The 21206-nt window shown below is 39.4% G+C and overlaps 1 protein-coding gene across 42 annotated transcripts in view; it reads right to left on the minus strand.

The window, feature by feature from the left end:
- Positions 1 to 21206, minus strand: part of PLCB4 (phospholipase C beta 4) — a 437093-nt gene that overhangs the window by 53303 nt on the left and 362584 nt on the right. For all 42 annotated transcript variants that reach the window (XM_077951242.1, XM_077951243.1, XM_077951241.1 and 39 more), the window contains 5 exons: positions 18288 to 18376; positions 16771 to 16921; positions 10240 to 10289; positions 10028 to 10093; positions 805 to 920 (listed from right to left, as the gene is read on the minus strand). In XM_077951242.1, coding sequence (XP_077807368.1) covers positions 805 to 920; positions 10028 to 10093; positions 10240 to 10289; positions 16771 to 16921; positions 18288 to 18376 — 472 coding nt within the window. The remainder of the gene's footprint in view (positions 1 to 804; positions 921 to 10027; positions 10094 to 10239; positions 10290 to 16770; positions 16922 to 18287; positions 18377 to 21206) is intronic.

Consider the following 21206-nt stretch of genomic DNA (forward strand, 5'->3'; position numbering starts at 1 on the left):
CAGTGTCACCCCCCCACCCCCCAATATCATAGACTGAGAAGGAAGCAGCATCGCTTCCGTGGTGCGCTTGCCACAAATGCATAACCTCACTCTCATCATGAGAAATGTCAGACAAATCCAAAAGGAGAGACATTCTACAAAACAACTGACCAGCACTCTTCAAAAGTGAAAGTCACAAAAGACAGGGAGAGATTAAGGAATTATCATATACTGAGATGACAACTAAATGCTATGTGCAATTTTGGAGGCGATCCCAGCGTGGAAAACAAGCGCTTGTGGAAAAACTGGCAAAATGTGAAAAATCACTGTGGCTTGGTTGATGGTATTGCACCACTGTTAGTTTCCTGGTTTGATAACTGTACTATGATTATGTGAGATGTTAACATTTAGGGAAAATGAATTAAGGGTATAAGGGAACTCTCTGTACTATTTTGGCAACTTTTCTGTAAATTTAAAATTAGTTCAAAATTAAAAAGGACAATCAATTCTCAGAATAAAGAGGTATTTTTTTCAATTATTTGAGGCTAAGCTTTCTTTCTCATATTAGAACTAATTATGATGAATTAAAAGATTTCAGAATCTCTGCTGAGAACCTTCCCCAAACCAGAAGCTACATCCACTCATTAACCTGTTATGATGTTAGAGCTTTAAAATGAATGAGTTTCTTACTTTCCATGGATAATTTTTAATGATGAAAATCAAGTCAACACTAAGTTCTTCCTTGACCTAAACAGCAGCAAAACTGTGGGAAAAGACAAAATATAAACATAGAGAAAGTCTTCAGAAGGAAATAAACAGTATTACCCCTTCTTCTTCATTGCCTTCTCTAGGATTTTCTCATGAGTCGACTTCTCTTTGTCATACTGTGCCACAATTTTGTCAACTTGCGTGCAGTGTAACTTCTGCATGTTACTGTGCTCCTGAACAAAAAGGATTTGCAGTTACGAACTGGACTCTTAGCATGGCTCACACCACATAGGGCTGGCATAACTTTCCAGCTTCCCTAGAGTCTTCATTTAGAAAGTCAAGGAGTAACCAAATCTGAGAACAGTGCAGATTCCAGATCTCCCATTCAACACCAGTTTTTTTGTCCAAGGGCATTCCCAACATGGGAGTCTCTAGCCTCAGTCTAGTGAACACGCCGAATTCAAACGCACCCCTGCTCAGCAGTGGGTAGTGCCAATCATCTCGAAGTCCTTTCTTCTACACATACACATCTCTGTAGTATTTCCACCCATTCATCTCTGTTCTGCTGTTTGAGGCATGTAATTAGCCTACTGCCCCTTCCACACATTAGTCCTCAAACATGCAAGTTCAGCCACCATATTTCTTCTCTTGTATATGCTAAATGTAACTATTCATCATGTGACATGGTTTCTAAACATCTGCACATTTTGGAGCTCTTGGATGCCATCATTATATAACGAGAGTCATCACTGTATTTGTCACCAGAAGCTGAATTTGAATCTACATCACTTAATATTTTCACTGGCTTACTTATCTAGATGCAGTTTATGAGGATGAAGTGTTCAGGACTATGGTCTTCTGTTTTACAGAAATTTAAAATATTTTCCCATCTGCTTCACATAATCATTGAAATTGGGGCTGCAATGCTTTGGAAAGTAGGTATTTCAATATAAACATTATTTCTTCCTGGACAATGAAAAAGGCATTTGGCTACAGCCAATGACTTATATGAAATCAGATTTCTTTAGCTGCTCAGCCTCCCAAGCACAGAGGAAATCAGTATGATCAGAAAGTTCCAACTCTAAATGATACTTGATGTTATAGCCTAATCTTACTCTTGAGAACGAGAGAAATGGGATGCTATTCATGACTGGAATGGGTGTACCTGTTGTTCTGGTTATATAACCCCTCTCACAGTCACATTTCCTTTCACTTATTGAAAAAAATGAGTGACTTAATTTAAAAGCAAATTAATTTTCTTTCTAAGGTAGGCTTGACTTTATGCAAATCTAATTCATGAACTTCTTTTAAAGGTTTCATAACATATAAATGGGGGAGGAATTTTTAAGTCTTTACCAAGACTTCCTTAATTTCCCAGCTGTTAAGTGAATTAACACAGGACGTGACATACAATTCATTTATATACAAATTCTTTAGAAATGCATTCATGCACAAGGCCTCAGCATTCTTGTCTTTAGAAGAAGGAGTGGAGAAGGGTGATGCTGGATAGGAAGATTCCCAACATAGGAACTAACAGTGGGGACAAAGGCTAGGTGGACTTGCTGTGATCTGGGCTTACAGTAACAATGTCTTGCTTAATTTGTTATTGGAATGCCCCATAAATCTAGCCATATTACCAATGTGTGTGCAGCTTTGTCCAATAAACACATTTCAGCCAGAGCTTCTGCAATGTGGCACTGGGTTAAGGACATGCGTTCTTCAGTCCTGGGGCGAGTCACTTACCTTTCCAGAGTATGCTCATCTTTATAATTGGGATAGTGACACTTACTTCATAGGGTTGTTAGGATTAAAAGTAAATCTAATGTAAATCACATTTTAAATGTGTGTTACAGCTTATTCCAAACACAGTGACATACAAACCTATCTATACTATTCAATACCCATGATAACATACAGAGTGTGACTTGAGATAGGGATATCAATCAGACTAATGAAATCAATAAATCTTTCCTCCACACTTGATCTACTGCCCCAGGAATAGAGGAACATGTTGATGTATCCCTGAATGTATTTAACTACTCTTGTAATACCTTGGTACCTACTAAAATGCCCTCCTCCTAGTCTTCTTTCTAAGATTTAGAAGTCATTATGGTTGACTAACACATGTGTTAATTTTTCCTGGGCAAAAAAACAACTAAATAAATAAGGGGCTTTCTGCAAGTCTCAAAATATATCAGAAGTGCCACAGTCCTATATTATCTTGTAAATATCATTGAAAGGAGGGTGAAGACTATTTCTTTAAATATTTTAGTGCAGAACAGGACAAGTGGAGACTTTGAGGCTTGGAAATAAATTGACACAGATCTTATCCTAAGAAAATATGTCGGTGAACCTTATTAATCCAATTAGATATGAGGAATGGGACTGTTTGTACCACAAAGTTGTTTATGATGGATTCAACTCTATGTAATATGCCCTACAAGGGCAGGGCAGGTCTTTTCTCTTTAACAGTACATGGCACAAAGCTTGGTACAAAGTAGATGCTCAGTAAGTATTTATTGCATGAGTAAAAAGTCAGCATGGGAAAAATAGCAAGAGGACTTAGACTGTGGTCTCAGCTCAGCCAATAATTAACCAACTGCCCTTGTGTAATACATATAAATCTTCCCAGGCCTCAATGTCTTTATTAGAAAACTAAGTTAGGGCTGGACGCAGTAGCCCATGCCTACAATCCCAGCACTTTGGGAGGCTGAGACGGGTAGATCACCTGAGGTCTGGAGTTCAAGACTAGCCTGGCCAAGGTGGTGAAAACCCATCTCTACTAAAAATACAAAAATTAGCTGGGCATGGTGGTACACACCTATAATCCCAGCTACTCTGGAGGCTGAGGGACGAGAAACACTTGAACTCGGGAGGCAGAGGTTGCAGTGAGCCGAGATCATGCCATTGCATTTCAGCCTGGGTGACAGAGCAAGACTCCATCTCAAAAAAAAAACAAAAAAGAAAAGAAAAGAAAACTGAGTTAGGTACCTTTGCCTAACCTAATCCATGAGTTGCTTATGAGGTGCAAGGTTACCCAACGTATGCAGAAATAATTTGAAAAACTGAAAGCATATTGAATGAAAGTGATTACAATTAATGTCAGTAACAGGAAAGCTGGTCCTGAAAAATTGTCTCTGTTTCTCTTTTTACTCAAAACTCCATCCCTGTGTGGTAGGCAGTGATTGCTGAAGTGTTCCGGGATAACTTGATTCCCAGACACTACTTCTCCTTTCAGAAAGAAATGGGGATCCTAATTACTGATTTCCATGTGACTCCGGTCAAGTCTCAGCTTCTTGTGCTATAAAATGAAGAAGGCATGAAATGATCTCTAAGTCCATCTTAGCTTAGAAAAAAAAAAAAGTCCATTATTGATTTTATTCTTTTGGTCCTTAGTTAAATCATGAAAAACTATGGAAGAGACATACATTTGTCATTCATTCAAGCCAAGAGTACCAAAATCAAATGTGTTGACTTAAAGTCAATCTTAACTGGGACATTTTGGGGAAAAAACACATACAGCATTTAGAAGAATTCGTGTATGTTTCTTATCCAAGTTAAGAGTAAATTCAGCTTCTTCTGGGAAAAACTGCCACTGCAATTCATTCTTGTGACTGATGTGACTATGAGCGTGAATGATCGCACCACAGAGGGTGCTGAAAAATTGGAGTAAATCATGTTTGCTCAACATGTAACTCTGAGATTACCAATAGGTGGACTCTGCGGGCAACCGCTGTGTCTCTGCCCCTTTCCACTGCAAAACCAAGTTATAGGTCTGGTTCTAAGGTCTGACCATGAATTAAAATTGATGAGTTTAACAACAGTGTTGGTGCTGTCATCTAAATTGCTTGCATAGCAAAGAGAAAATTTTCCATCAGTAGTTTTACTAAAAATGCCAGAGTTTAGTTAGGCTTCTCAGGCATTTCATTTGACTCATTTAATGTTGATGCTACAAACTGGTGGCCTAAGGACCGTATCCAGCCTGCAGATGTAGTTTTTAGTTTTGGGGGTTTTTTTGTTTGTTTTTTTGTTTTTGCCTACGCGGTTTCAAAAAGAGGTTGAATTAGAGGCTGATAATAAAAGATCAGGAAATTCAGATAAGCTTTCTGATTTTTTGACTCTCCTCTAAGAGAACACGACTGGCCCATCTACTCTCCAGGCACCAATGGTGGTAGCTCAGTCTGACTTGTCCTGTGGATAGAGATGAGTAATCCCAGCTTTTGTGGAGTCAACACCTGGCCAACTTCCCTCAGCTACTTCCTGCTTGGTCCCCATAGGCATTTGAATTGTAATTCCACTTCTAACATGTTATGGAGATATGTATCCAACTTTGGGTTTTACATTTTTGGCTCTAAGAAATTGACCTCATTGGACAATTGAAAAGCATGCCTGTCTCTTAATGAAAGTAACTGCAGCTCTGGATCCCAATGAGTCATGTGCTGGGGGAGGATTATTATTAATTAATTCTCCTTTTTCTGTGTCTCATATAATAGACACTTGAAAAACCATTACCCTAGTTTCCATTTCGAATTGAAGTGGTTCTAGAAAGTAAGAGACAAGTAGAAGTCTGATTGCCAGTACACTCAGAGGGTCAAAGGCAGTTGACTATTGCCATTTTCCAAAAATAGGCATTTTAGTGAGCATTGTTATATCCATTTGGGGTGCAAATGGTCATTTCCCCCATCTTTTCTTCTCAATATCCTAACAGCAAATCACACACCTAATTGCAAATGGCGGAACTTCACATTCACACCACTGTTCCTTTTCTATCTGGTAGCTAACCTGCAAGTTTGGAAATAAGCTGGCCTTGGGACCATACATTTATTTCTTAAACTGCTGAGATTTAGTTCATAGATTCTCTGCTTCCCTTTAAGTCTAAAAATTAGAATTATTTATCTAGGCCAATCTTTTGGCTTCCCTGGGCCACATTGGAAATAGAATTGTCTTGGGCCACACGTAAAACACTGACACTAACGATAGCCAATGAGCCAAAAAAAAAAAAAAAAAAAGGTCTATGCATAAATATTACAATGTTTTAAGAAAGTTTACAAATTTGTGTTGGGCTGCATTCAAAGCCACCCTAAGCTGCATGTGGCCTGGGGGCTGCAGGTTGGACAAGCTTGATCTAGGCTAATATGTAAGAGCTGAGATCTCCCTATAGTCGCTGGATATAGACTAAATACTAGTCCCTGTTCTTAGCTACCAAGTGCTGTTTGGGCCAGGGGCACAGTAGTAGGGAGAGTGCAGCCCAGGCCATATTTCTTCTTCAGCAGGTCATTTTATGACATAAGGTTTTGGGGTGGTAAGCCTTAGCTCCATGTTGGGTGGCTGAAAACTGTTGTAAAAGAGCTGAAGATGTCCTTTCACAGAAAAGATGGGGGAATTAATTCTCACTATTATGTGGCAAGAGGGTAAAACCTCTGTTTCTTTAGGGAGGCTTGATAAGCGTCTTTGCAGGCAATTAGTGGGGTTTCTACTAAGGGGTCAAGAGAAAGTAAAAAGTGCTACATAATATTCCTAAAAAAACAGTCCTCAAAATTTAGCATGCAGAGGAGAGGAGTTTATTTAAATCGTATTTCCTATACTCTTTTCTTAGGGATGATAGCTAAGTGTCAGGTAGGCACTAGAATACATATTTTTTGTAAAGCCTCCAGCTCTTGGCCCAATGACCTTATGTTGAAAAACCAGTCCTGAAGGAACCCAAGACATCTGTGCCCTGATAGGTTCATGATTGCTCTTAAAAACCTGTTACTGAGACCATAAAGAAAAAGATGTGTGAAGAGAAGAAAAATTAGTGTGAGAAACATCAGAGGCAGCTAAGTGTAGTGGTTATAAGTCTGAGTTCTCAAGTCAGGCTGAATTTGGTTCAAATTCTGACTCTACCACTTAAAAACTAGGTGATTTAATGAAGTTATGTTTTTTTAAGTACTAATAAGCTAATCTGTTGAATGGCTGGCAGACTATAAAAATGGCCACAGTTATTTCCCTTTCTGTATCCAATCCCACTTCTGATGTAACTTTGAGACCTGTCAAAAGGTAGAGTCCTCATAAGGCCAGACTTAGGACCTACTTTGGCCAAAAAATGAGGTGGAAGTGATGGTGTGTCAGTTCTGAGCTGGGGCCACAAGAAACCATGCGTGATCTGCTTGGTCTCTCGGGACCCCAGTCATGTGAACAAGCCTGGACTAGCCTGCTGGAAGACAGGAGACCACATAAAGCAGAGAGGAAGTGGTTTAGTAGAGGCTGTCCTAAATCAGCCAGTCCCCCATCTGCCAACCAAACTGGTAGTAACAGCAGGTTCATGAGTGAATCCAGCTGAGACCAGAAGAACCATCCAGCTAAACCCAGCTCCAACTGCTGATGCACAAAATTGTGAGCCAAATTGTTTTAAGTCACTTGTTTTAAGTCACTACAGTTTAGGGTGGTTTGTTACCCTGCAAAAGCTAACCGATACAAAACTCATATACTCATATAATTATAGTACTCCTTTATATAACTGTTATGAGAATACCTAAGAATATGCGCTTAAGCAAGTATCAATATGTATAAGCTAGTATTGCCACTTTAAAAGTGCTGACTGACAGAAAAATCAGTGTTAGGATAAACACGTCATATGGAGATCAAGCATGAAGTATGTCCAATGGTAATAGATTCACCACATTGTGCCCCTCTCTTTAACCAGCTTTTCAGTTTTCAGTTTTAAAGACATGTTTTTCTTTTGTTTGCTTTTTTGTTTTGTTTTGTTTTGCTTTGTTTTGTTTTTGAGACAGAGTCTTGCTCTTGTCACCCAGGCTGGAGTGCAGTGGTGCAATCTCGGCTCACTGCAACCTCCGCCTCCCGGGTTCAAGTGATTCTCCTGCCTCAGCCTCCCAAGTAACTGGGATTACAGGCACCCGCCACCACGCCTGGCTAATTTTTGTATTTTTAGTAGAGACAGGGTTTTGCCATGTTGGTCAGGCTGGTCTCGAACTCCTGACCTTGGGTGAGATCTGCTTGCCTTGGCCTCCCAAAGTGCTGGGATTACAGGCATGAGCCACCATGTCTGGCCTAAAGACATGTTAACAGAGCTGGCATCAGTATATATTAGGCAAGTAAATATTCATTATATTCTTCATCTTAGAAGTTAGCTTAGGCAGGGCCTGATGGCTCCAGGGAGTAAATAGACAACTCCGATGTAGGTTGTAGGTTAAGTTCTAAAAACTGAGGAGCATCCTTTCTTAGTCACAGTCCTGATAATCAGCAATGTATCAACTCTGTCCAAAGTTGATAGTGATTTTCCATAATGTCCCAGGTGATATCACTGCATTTGACCCAGTGAGGGAACTTGTCCACTTAGTGAAGCATCCCATATCCTACACAGGAGAATGGTGCAAGAGTATGGATTCTGGACTCTTGATTTTGGTTCAAATATCAGCTCTGCTGCTTCCTAACTCTGGGACATCAGATAACTTCACTAATTCCTAATTCCCTCACATGTAAATAGAGACTCACATAGAATTTACCTTATAGGGTAGAGAGTGTCAAATGAGACAATGCATGTAAAGTGCTGAGTACAGCATCTGAAAATTACTGAGCATGCAGGAATTCTAGTTGCTATTATTACCACCCATCACAGCATATTTTCTGGCCATGCCTCAAGAAAATATTAAATGAAGCCAAAATCTCTGTTTCCAACTAGCCCAAAGGCCACTGAGGTGTCTGCTCAATAAAAGCGATCCAATTTAAATGCAAGAAAAATCTGTTAGATAGTGCTGCAGCATACGGGCACCCACTCTATTCCTAATAATTGAAGTCATTTAAGGTGCTTTCTTTCTTATTTCTCATTCTTACTCTTTTTCTGTTGACTTTCCATAGTTCAGCCTGTTGTCAATAACCAACAACACTGAAGAAGTCCCTACTTTAAATTGTTCTGTCTCCAATAACCCCATTGAGCAATGTAAGGAATTTCACTGAATGGAATTATTTATGAAACTTAGAAACAAACAGTCTTTGAAGTGAAGTGACTGTATCAGCAAATCCATTGAGCCAGCAGTTCAATAATACAGGGAACATTACTAGGATAAGAGTAGGCCCAACTTCTCAAAGGAGCACAAACTCTTAAAGAAATGACAGGTTTCCAGACAATGTTCTCGGCATCTCAATATGTGGAATGATTAAAAGGTACATTACTCAAGCCAAGTTCTGAAAGACATGCCTTGGTTTGAGGCTTGGATCAGAGAATAAAGAAGTAGGACTGCAAGATTAGTTTAAAAGAACTCAGAAGTTCTTTCAAATTAATAAATTATAAATTAAGTTTCTCTTGCTTTGAATAGAAGAGGACAGACATTATTCTACCAGCAGCAGCTGGTTATTATATGTCTTTAGGAAGGAAAGAGGTACTACCTTTTCCTTCTTTACCTGTGAGGAAGTCTGGAAGTGATGATGTTTGAGTGGCGTGAAGTTTTTCAACCCACAGGATAATTCCTGGGGCCACCTCCTGCTGTTGTCTTATAACTTGCAACTAGCTCTTATAATTTTTCATAATCATTGTCAAAAAAGACCACTTCTTATGGGTAAAAAGCAAGAATAAATCTATTTCAGAAGTAGGCTGGCAACTGGGCAAGGTTTACATAAGGGAGAAAAAGTGACAAGTGTTCTCTCTCTAGGTGCTATGAGTGGGAGGTTGAGAGATTGCTAGCATCTCCCTCCATGCACCACTGTGTATAGCAAACTATGTGACAGTGACCTGGCAATTTAGGTAACTAGTGGCTAGAATTGTGAGCTGCTTTTCAATATTTTATATAGTCATGTTATTCGTGAACTAATTTTTTTTTCTTTTTTTTAGATGGAGTCTCACTCTGTCACCTACGCTAGAGTGCAATGGCACGATCTCAGCTCACTGCAACGTCTGCCTTCCGGGTTAAAGCAATTATCCTGCCTCAGCCTCCTGAGTAGCTGGGATTACAGGGGCATGCCACCACGCCCAGCTAATTTTTGTATTTTTAGTAGAGACAGGATTTTACCATGTTGGTCAGGGTGGTCTCGAACTCCTGACTTCGTGATCCACTCGCATTGGCCTCCCAAAGTGCTGGGATTACAGGCATGAGCCACTGCGCCTGGCCTAGTGAAATAATTTTTAAATGGAAGAAGCTTTGCTATGCATTTGAAAGAATTGTTAGAAATGCAGACTACAAACCAGTGACAAGCACTCCCAAACAGATTCTATTTTTTAATTTCATTGTTGACCAGTTAGAATGAGTTATTGCCGTTAAATGGTCTGGTATCAGCTTCAAAGTAGTGTTTTTGGCTACAAATGATTCATCCATACATAACACAAAATAGCAGCTTTAAAACACTGTACCTTTGCATGTTTCTTCTTTAAAGAATTTAGCTCTTTCTGCTGTTTCTTTAAATGCTTCAAGTAAGCCTTTGGGAGAAAAATAGAATCAAAAATAGTTTTTTTTTTTTTTTTTTTGTAATCACAATGATTACACTTGGTGAGAAACAAAAATATATCGGTGTCACCAATATGTGTAATACAAGAGTGCTTGCAGAATAGTCAAGCAATTTTACCTTCATCTGCTTTAAATCTTCTATCCTTACTTGAGGGATAAGTTCAATACCTAAACAACAACAAAAAAATTAAGTCACTATGTATACTAAAAACTAGAGAGAATAACTGATAATATAGAATTGACATATTGAAATCTCATCGGAAGACTTTGAAGCAGCTTTACACGTGATGAATATAAACATCTTAAGTTCCTATTACAAAGCAATTAACTGGACAATTGAAATGTTGCATGTCTTAACTTAGGTCAGGTTTCCTACAAGCAGAGCCTAAGAAGGGGATTCATGTGCATGTGATTGATTGAGGGCAGAATCTCAGGAGAAACCCCTAAGGGAATGAAGGAAGTGGAGCGGGGCAGAGGAAGAAGGTAGGGTGTGTTTCTAGTTGAAATACAACCTCAGTCTGATCCTACAGGGAGCTCTTCAGTACAAATGGCACCCAAGAGTCGTTCCACCTTGGCGAAAAGAGGCTGGGCTTTTGTAACCCTGGATCAATCAGCTGAGAGCTATAGAGGTTTCACAAAACCTTTCAGGCAAGGGAACTCTCATGGTCCCAGGGCAATTCTCTGGAGAAGGGCAGTGAAATGTCCAATCAGCCAAAATTCACAGGAGCTGGGAGATGGGATAGTGAACCCATAAAGGGAAGCTGATTAGGCACCAAAGCATCTATTATCCTTACTCTTACCTTTGTATTTCAAGGCATATCATACCAGTCAACTAATTCCCAACTCTATTCTCAATTCAGTCATCATGACAGAATAAAACATTTTTTTCTGGCTTCTCCCTTTTACCAAATTCAATCTTAGCATTTAAGCAATGTGCTATTGAGCATAGCAATGCCTTAAACATACAGGAACTAATAAAATCAAGCCAGTGTATAACAGGAGGCTATCAGGAGGAGCTAGGGTAATACACTAAGTCATCCTACCATCTGAGTGATGCTAACCTAGGTGTTGTCATAGCAACAACATTTGTAGCCAGATCCTCAAACAGTTTGTTTGACTGCAGATTTTCATCTTAGGCAAACAAAATGAATGTGCACTCTGTGCTATAATTGATTTCCATTAGAATCCCAAAGGCTAGGTATGATATATTTAAGAGAGATAGGCATCAAGTCCCAGGCTCTTGTTTTTCCCTTTTATTCATTTTGAGATGTGCACATTCAATGACAGGGTGGTCAGGCCGCAGAAGGAAAGTTTTGGCTGAGGGAAATCAGCCTTGTGATCTGTAACATTTTATGATCAGGGTGTGAAGGGTCCATGGGGGCTCTCTACTGATCTCCTAAGTCGGCTTTCACAAGCTGTCTCCCCAGTGACTGAGGCAGAGTAAGGCAAGAGAGTGACTCCTGGCACACAAAGAGCTCCCTGTCTTTAAGCCTCAGCTCGCTCGTCTGTAAAAATGAACATACAGGATTTGGGGAGTATGCAAGGTTCTCTAGAGATCTAGCAGATTCTACGAGTTTGACCCAGTCTGATGAAACTTACTCTCTCTCTCTCAATTTTTATTTTATTTTTTGTTCTTGTTTCAGCTAAGTCTTGGTTAAAAGAAACCTACAAAAACATAAACTTCCCTCAATTACCTGGTTTTGTGTTTTGGGGGAAAGACACAATTTGTAAAAATTTTGGTTCCCATAAGTGATTTAGTTAGAAAAAAACACACACTCTACAGAAGAGGACAGTTTCATCTGCGTGCCAAGAACAGGCTTCCTCATAGAGCTTTGCATGATAATGGGAATGTTCCATGCGTGGGTCTGCCCAACTGACAGCCTCTAGCCCCCTGTGGCTCTTGAGCACCTGAAATGTGGCTAGTGTGAACGAGGAACTCAAGGTCTAACTTTTAAGTCAATTGTTAAAGAAATTCAAATAGCCCCATGTGGTTAGTGGTAGCCCCATGTGGTTAGTGGCTACCATATAGGACCGTGCAGGTCTACAGGCTTCCCTGGTATGAAAGTAGGTTAGGCAGCATATTTGGGGCTCCAAAGGTTTTGGCTAATTGAAGTTTCACCACATAAAATTTTTGTTCATATCAGCATAGTTCCTTAACAATAACTTGTTTTCTCTTAATCGCTAATCTGGAAATTAGGAGCTGGGCTTTCTTAATCCTTTGTTCTTAAAATCAGAAGCAAAAATAAAGTCGTGTTGGTGCAGTCGTTGCCGTTTGGCTGAATGTCTAAGAAAAACAGTTTGGAATTTCATACCTCCCCACCTTTATAGATGTCTGTAGCAAATGCTGTCTGCTCCAGCCACACACCCTCTCTACATCAGCTCTTCTAGTTCACTTCCAATTGCCAGCGTCTGAATGTCAAGAATTTATCCCTTCCACGGGAACCCTCAAGAAAAGGCTGACTGGAGTCAGGGTATACATTCCCCAGCTCCCTCTTCCCTCTAAGAGGAGACCTCTGAGAAGTACGTCCAATACCAGCCCCCAGAGTTTCTCCAGGACATTAAGTTCCAGGTGCCTCCTGGCAACTGGCTTTAAAACATTCTAATTACTGACTGCCTTCCCTCCCTGGTGTCACTTCTTCACACCTCTATCCGCATCCACTGCATGCCAGAATAAACTACTTGCACTGGAAGCCTTCTCTCACAGTCTGCTTTGGGGTGACTCAAATTAAGACAGTTTTCTGGAAAGAAATGGAAGCTTGCTTTCTCAAATGACATCTCTTCCCCCAAAGGCTTTACTCCACACCCCACCCCACCCCAATCCATGGAGAGGTGTGGTAAAAACACCTACAAACTTCTCTCTTGTACTTCCATGCCATTCTCCTAAAAGCTATCATACAAAAGAACAGACCTCTCACTTACACCAGGCTCTGCTGAGCCTAGCTACCTCCACGTGTGTCCTTCTAGGTCACACACTGCCCTGCCCCATGAACTTCAGTATCTGACTTGTGGTTTTCCTATGCAGGCACTCCCAGACATCCAACACAGTGATTCAATATGCATGAGAAGAATATGCTGGGTGACTTTCCTTTCTATTTCCATGATGCCTTCCATTCTAGAAATCTTCATCTCCACTTTACCTCACCTCCCACTGACAGTTGTAAATGGGATGTTAACACTGCTTGAAACTGCCCCTCCTCCAAGACATGTACTTAGAGGTACCTCTTTCTGACTGCAATCTCTATCCTGCCAACTTCACTCACTCCCTTACACCTACCAAGCAAGCTTTTTACTTTCATCTTGTTTCTGGTTCCCTTTAACCTTTTCCTTTCCTAGCTAAGTCTCTCTCCTCTAGTATCTACCCGCCGGAACATTAACCTATAAATTATGATCAGGGTGGCAGACTGAGTGCAAAAATGGCCAAAAAATTCCACCCCTCCCTGTTTCCACACCTACTTTACATGTGACTTTGGAACTCCTCCCATCAAGATGTGGAATCTGTTTCCCCAACTCTTGAATCTGGGCTGGGCCATGTGACTTGCTTGGGATGATGGAATGTAGTGGAAAGGATGTCATGCCAGTTCTAAGTCTAGGACTCATCAAGGAACCTGACATACAGATGGTCCCCAACTTACAGTGGTTCAACTTTGCAATGATGCAAAAGTGATATGCATTCAGTAGAAAGTATATGTTGAACTGTGAATTTTGATCTTTTCCTAAGCTAGAGATATGCACTGGGGCTGCAGCAAGCCTCAGCTCTCAGTCAGCTGTATACTCTACAGTGTACTGCACTTAATAAGTTACATGAAATATTTAACTTTATTATAAAATAGGCTTTGTGTTAGATGATTTTGCCCAACTGTAGACTAATGTAGGTGTTCTGAGCACATTTTAAATAGGCTAGACTAAGCTAAGTTATGATGTTCAGTAGCTTAGGTATTAAACACATTTTTGACTTAACGATATGTTCAGCTTATGAGGATGTAACTCTGTCATAAGTCGAGGAGCATCTGTACTTTCACCTCCATTTTAGAACATTACAACTGCCATGTGAACAAGCCCAGGCTAAGCTGATGAAAGATGAGAGTTCACAAGGAAGACAGCCCACTTGTCCCAGCCAATGACACCTTACCTGAACCCCAAACATTTGAATAAGCATAGCTAAGATTAGCTGAGTCACTGATACCAATCCACCCGTTACCAGAAAAGCCACCCAGACAACCTCATGAGCTATAATACATGCTTACTTTATTTAAATTCTGACTTTTGCAATTGCTTGTTACACAGCAATAGCCCACTGTTACAATGTCATAACTTAATGCTCTTCAATCTTTTGGTCCCAGACCATACACATTATGATAATTTCAGGCTTGCAATTTCCTAAGCTGTACTTTGTCCATAGTTGTTGCTGAGTTTCTGGGCACTGCTGAAGAAGTAATGAGATCAAGCTACATCAACTTAATACACACCACCAACCCTCACCAGGGTCCTGTGTGCTATGTGGCAGACCTCCTCCTTATTTCTTGTGGATCGTTCTATTCCAGACAGTGGCAACTCCAAAGCTTTTCTATACTGTTGTTTTTCAGTTCTACCTCTACCTTTCTCAGCAGAGAGCAGTCACCTAACCAACTTCTTAGATCAGATAGAATCTATCTATGTTATACTACAAAAATGACCACTATTTATTTCCCCTCTAATCAAGAGGTAGAGTCTACTTCTTTACCCCTTGAATATTGGTTCACTTTGTGACCTGCTATGGCCAATGATATACCAGCAGAGGCTGGAAAAGGGCTGCTCTTTAAACTCAGGGAATACCATACGAATAAGCCTGCTCAGGCTTCAGGATGATGTGAAACAACTTGCCAAATGACAGAGGTGTGCATAAGGTCATCCCACATCTACCTTCCAGTCAACCTATCAGCTGATCACAGGTGCATAACAAGACACAGAGATTAGCCAAGCCAGTTTAGATCAACCAACCCAGTGAAACATGATCTCAATAAATGGTGGTTGTCTTAAGCTACTAAAATTTGAGGTCATTTGTTATGCAGCGTAAGCTGACTGATACACCATCTGTCAGAATTCTTCCTGTCTATCCTGAAGCTTCTATTCACTCATCATTCTTCTTGGTTCAGACAGAACATATCTCTTCCTTCCTTATCCAGCTGAATTTCACCCTTTTTGTTGATTCAGATCTTCCTTATGGTCTTTTTTTACCATGTACTCTCTTTTGCATTTTCCTTGTTTTCCCTTATTAGTTCCTACCAACATGCTACTGTCCTCCAGAACAACCACCTTATGTCTTAAATTATGTCTCACATTTTTCTAACTGTGTTTATGCCGTCATCATCCAATCATTGCTGGTTCAACAATAATTTTGTAGTCTTCACTTCTCTGGACTTATCTACAGCATCTTTTCAAAACTAATTCTTCTTAGAACATAGACCTCTCTTTTTTCTTTTTTCCCATTCATTCTGCCTTCTAAGTACACTTATTCTGTTTCTCTATCTCTCCTTCTTCTTCTCTACCTGGCATAGATTTGTTAATTGCATATTTCTGCCCAAATGTATCAGCAACAGCTTGACCTCAGTGATATACAGAACCAAAATCATCTTCTTTACCAAAAGCAGCTCCTCCTCCTAACTCCTCTACTTCTCTCAATGGTACCATCTATCTCTGGGATTTGTCCGTGAAGTTTGAGTTACCACAAAGCCCCTTTCTCCCTAAGGCCCATATCCAAGCTGCCAACTTACTTCTATTCTTCCTTCCTTTTGATAATTTCCAACTTAATCCAGACTTCCTTGTCCCTATCATTCATTAAACAGCCCTTTACTTCCCAAGAAAATAGATTACTATATCTTAACTAGGCATGGTTCCAGGGACACACTGATAATGAGGTGTGGTCTCACCTGCAATAACCTCATTCTCTGGTTGTTAATACTCTATCAACACAATGTGATAGGTGTGTTATAACAGAAGCAGGAGTGTCACAATTCTTACCTGGCCCTTAGCATGCCCACTTTCAATGAATTCTTCTGCCAAGACTATAATTTTCTTAAAACACTCCTTTGACTCATTTCCCAAGACCTTCTCAGGGTGACCCCAGAATTCTTTCCAGAACGGGAAAGATGAACTCCTTGCCACTCCCTATCAGCAATCTCCCTGCCCCCTTTCCCTCCAATATGGAATGGGCACCACCCAATCAAGGGATGTCTGACCAATTAGAATGGAAACCAATTAAAATAACCAGCACAGTTGTTTCCCTACCCACTGGCTGATGACACCTCTTAACGATCTTTCTTTTCATCCACAGGTAAACACATGGAATTGGCCTTCAAATGCTCATTTGATAATTTTACAAACAAATAATCATGGGTGCTAAACATCTACTTATGGGGGGAAATTATCAGTATGAGAATTTAGAAATGTCCAATAGTGATAACTCTGTTGGTTTATGAGCCCACTGCCTGTCCAGATAAGTACCTATGGGAGGGTCTGGAAGAGAGTGGGGATGAATTAGTTAACATCACTGTGTAAAAGGTTCTTTCCCACAAAGAACTTCGAATTTATATATTTCCTAAAGCTATAGATATTGTACCCTGTGTAATTAAGGTGGGTGCAGAAGAAAAGGAGCCCAATGGCTCTCTCTCACCTTTTTTGGCTTCCACACCAGAGGCCAGGGCAGCTGTGGTGGTTGGTCTGAGCTCAGAGCTACTCTGAGGGGTCACGTTTGCTTTGGTGGTATTGGCCTTTCCTTTCTTGTCATTTTTGGAAGTGTCACTGGGCACATCAGCTATGTCACTCTAGAACAGAAACATTTCCATTGACCCAAACGAATGTCACTCAAGGTCAAATATCTTGTACATTCTTTATTTTACTGAATCCCGTAAACTTCTACTATACCCTTCCTAGACTTCTACTCTCTTAAAGGCAAAGGATCCAGCCAAGGAAAGAAGATCCAACTTATTAACAAGCAGAGAATACTTTCTCTTTTTCTAGCTATTGGAGAGATGCTACATCCATTCCAAACTGAGGAGTTTGGTAAAGAGAACATTTAAAAACAAAGAAACAACCCACATGTGCACTGGAACGGGAGAAGGTTGGGATGCAAGGCTGGCAAACAGTGAAAAATCAGTAATAAATGCCATTTTGACTTGGCATGGTAGCTCACGCCAGTAATTTCAATGCTTTGGCAGGTCAAGGTGGGAGGACTGCTTGAGGCCAAGACTTTGACACCAACCTAGGCTACAGAGTGAGACCCTGTTTTGATAAAAAAAAGTAAAAAAAATTAGCCAGGCACAGTGGCACGCATCTGTAGTCCCAACTACTCAGGAGGCTGAGGTAGAGGGATGGCTTGAACCCAGGAGTTTAAGTTCATAGTGAGCTATGATCACACTACTGCACTCTAACCTGGGCAACACAGTGAGATCCTATCTGTTAAAAAATAAATAACTAAAAATAGAAAGCAATTATCATTAATTCACTAAACTGGGATAACTGGTATTTTAATGTATCACAGAAATGTCCTGTACAGTACAGTTTGAATATTCCTTATCTAAAATGCTTGAGATCAGAAATGTTTTGGATATCAGATTTTGGAACATTTGCATATATATAATGAGGTATCTTGGGGAAGGGACCCAAGTCTAAACAGAAAATTCATTAATGTTTTATATACATCTTATACACAGCCTGAAGGTAATTTTATACAATATTTTTAGTAATTTTGTTCATGAAAGAAAGTTTATGCACAGTGAACCTTCAAAAAACAAAGGTATGACTATCTCATGACAGCACTCAAAAAGTTTTGAATTTTAGAACATTTCAGATGTTGGATTTTCTGATTAGAAATGCTCCACCTACATTTTAAACTTTCCTAAAAGCATAACAAAATGTTTTTCATTTTCTTTCTCATGGGGAAGGGGTCCCCAGATGTGAGTTAAGCCACTGATGATGAAGTGGATTTTTCTGATGGTAGTCACATTTTATTAAACATGCCACACTTTTGTAGAAAGTCAACTATTGTTGAATTGATGAGCTCAGTTTTAAAATTGCTAATTCATTACTCCTTAAATTTGCTAATTCATTACTTTATCTTGCTTTTGTAAACACTGTTTGATAATCAAACTCCCACAACTTGGCCATCTTTAATCAACCATTTCTACTTACAGTTTCAATGCCCATAGCTCTCATTTGGTCTGCTCTCTTTTCTGTAATTGAGAGAAATTTCTTTGGATCTGATAAAGCATCCACAATATCTAGGGAAAAAGAAAAAAACCCAATGAGCTGTTAATTCTCTGTTTTACTGAAAATATTCAAGAAAACTCTGTTTAATAAACTACAATCCTGGATACCTGTTGTGCTTTCTGTTAACAATCTTTTCCTAGGACATAAGACACACTGAGGAAGGCACAGCTAGTTGCAGAAAACAAGAAAGGAGTAAAAGCAAGGGCCAAAGACCAGATGATGTTTTTATTGTCTCTTTTTTCCCTTTAGTTTTTCCCTATATGAAAGAGGCAAGAGTGTTAGGACAAACCGAGTGAAGTGTGTGGGTTCTTGACTGTTTTTTCACTTGTGTGTGATTTTCAGCAAGTTGATTAATGTCCCCAGCCTCAGTTTCTTTATCTGGAAATTAGGGTGGATACCACCTGCCCTGCAGAATAATCATGATAATTCAATGAGATGATGAACATAAAAAGTACCTGAGGCAGGTAGGTCTTATTTTTTGATACAGAAGGATAATACATATTCAAAGTCAATTTTGGTTCCATGGTAGACAAAATGAAATCTTTCTCTAGTGTTTTCTCAGGTATAACCTGAACTTAAAAGACAGTAGAATTTCATATTTTATATTAATGTCATTTGAAGATTTCAAAGTACTTTCAGAGTTGCATATAATTGTGTACAATTTACTCTTACTATAGAAGACAAAATTATTCTTGTTAACTTGAAACCCTCCATAATTTATGCATTTTAAATACTGTGTAAGTTTATAAAATTTTCCCTAACAGAATCATCTTCCTAATTACAATCTTAGGATAACTCTTAAGATAACATTCTCAGTACTTAGGGCACATAATTCTCTCGGTTTCAATTTTTTTTCTTTTCCTTTTTATAACAGAAAATAACATTTGCACATGGTTGGCCAGAGGCAGTGGCTCACGCCTGTAATCCCAGTACTTTGGGAGGGTGAGACGGTTGGATCACCTGAGGTCAGGAGTTCAAGACCAGCCTGGGCAACATGGTGAAACCCTGTCTCTACTAAAAATACAAAAATTAGCCGGGCTTGGTGGTACATGCCTGTAATTTCAGCTACTTGGGAAGCTGAGGCAGGAGAATCACTTGAACCCAGGAGGCGGAGGTTGCAGTGAGCAGAGATCGTGCCATTGCATTCCAGGCTGGGTGACAGAGTGAGACTCCATCTCAGAAAAATAAATAAATAAATAAATAAATAAATAAATAAATAAAATAACATCGGCACGTGGTAAACATTCAAATATATAAAATGAAAAGTGAAAACTTTCTTTCCTGCTAATCCTATGCCCAGAAGGTAACTATTATTATCCATTTCTTATATCCATTCAGACATTTTTAAAAACTCCAAATGGGTTCATAGTTTTCTGCACCATTTTTTAATGTCAGATATCTTGGGAAACAATCTCATATTGGCAATATAGCTCTAATACATTATTTATAAGGGCTGCTTAAACTTTCCATTCTCTGAATGGTGATAATTTCTTATAATTAATTATAATATTAAGATAATTTCTTATAACAATTTCCAGTTGCCTATTGGTAGACAGCTTGTCCTTTCAGTTCTTTGCTATTAAAGTGTCATTGTAGTGAATGTCTTTGAACATTCATTATAGGGAATGCCTTTGAACATTTCATAGCATACCTCCACATATATTTATAGAATAGATTCTTAGAAGTTAGAATGATGGGTAAGGGTATTTGTCCTATGGTAGTTATTGCCAAATTGCACTCCACCAAAATTGCATCAGTTGATTCTCCCAGCAGTGGCATGTGAGAAGGTCTGTTTTTATCACCCATGATCCCAAAGAACTCTTTGCCTCTCAACAACAGCCGTGGAAAAATTAGCTCTTAAATCTTGCTCGGGAAAAAAAAAAAAAAATCACAGACAACAATTTTTGGCAAGTTACTATTCTAGGAATTTATTTATCTATTTTAAACTCTTTGTTATAAAACATTTCAAGTATACACAAAAGTGGAGAGAAAAGTACAATAACCACTCATATATTTATGATGACAACCCAACAATTATAAACATTTGTTTGCCACATTTCCTTTATATTCCTTTCATTTTTTTCTCTTTCTTCTCTGTTGAAATATATTAAGGTGAATTACATATATCAGAACATTTAATTCCTAATAACTTGTCTCTGCAGCTCTAAATTTAATTTGGAGCCAACCATCCCAATGCTGTATCCAACAAAATTGGCATAATTCTTTACTATGATATAATACACAGTCCATCTTAATATTTCCCCTATTTATAGTTACATTGTTTGAATCAAGGTACCAAATTTCATACTATGTCTCTGATAATTATGGTTCTTAAGTCAATTTTAATCTACAGCAATCCCTCTTGACATCTTTTGTTGTCAAGAAAAGGGTACTTCTATGAGGTGCTGTGACTTTATATGCATCGCATTGAGGGATATAAAGGCTGGTTGTCCCACTTGTGGTGATGCTAAGATCCTTAAGTAGGTTCAGGAGGTGGCAGCTCGATCTCTGCATCATACTGCTGCTATCTCTCTCCACAACCATTCGGTGAATCTCATGGCAACACTTTGGCTCCCAACATTACTTTTAGTGGTGCTGATGGTGCTGATATCTCTCTTCAGTCAGTAGTGTCTGGAGGAGACACAGGGTTTACCTTCATTGCTTAGAGAGGAAATGCAATGTTCGGAAGACTCCTTTGATGCCAATTCATGTCCTTTCTGCTCAGCATCCCTCTGCCCTGTGGTCACTGGTCACCCACGAGGTGATGCTGCGTTAGGAGAACCACATGGCTTTCTCACCGTCATCAGGATGCCACGAAGCGGGCATGACTAAGGTCCTTCA

This window comes from Macaca mulatta, chromosome 10 (assembly GCF_049350105.2).
Source record: "Macaca mulatta isolate MMU2019108-1 chromosome 10, T2T-MMU8v2.0, whole genome shotgun sequence".
Taxonomy (NCBI): Eukaryota; Metazoa; Chordata; class Mammalia; order Primates; family Cercopithecidae; genus Macaca; species Macaca mulatta.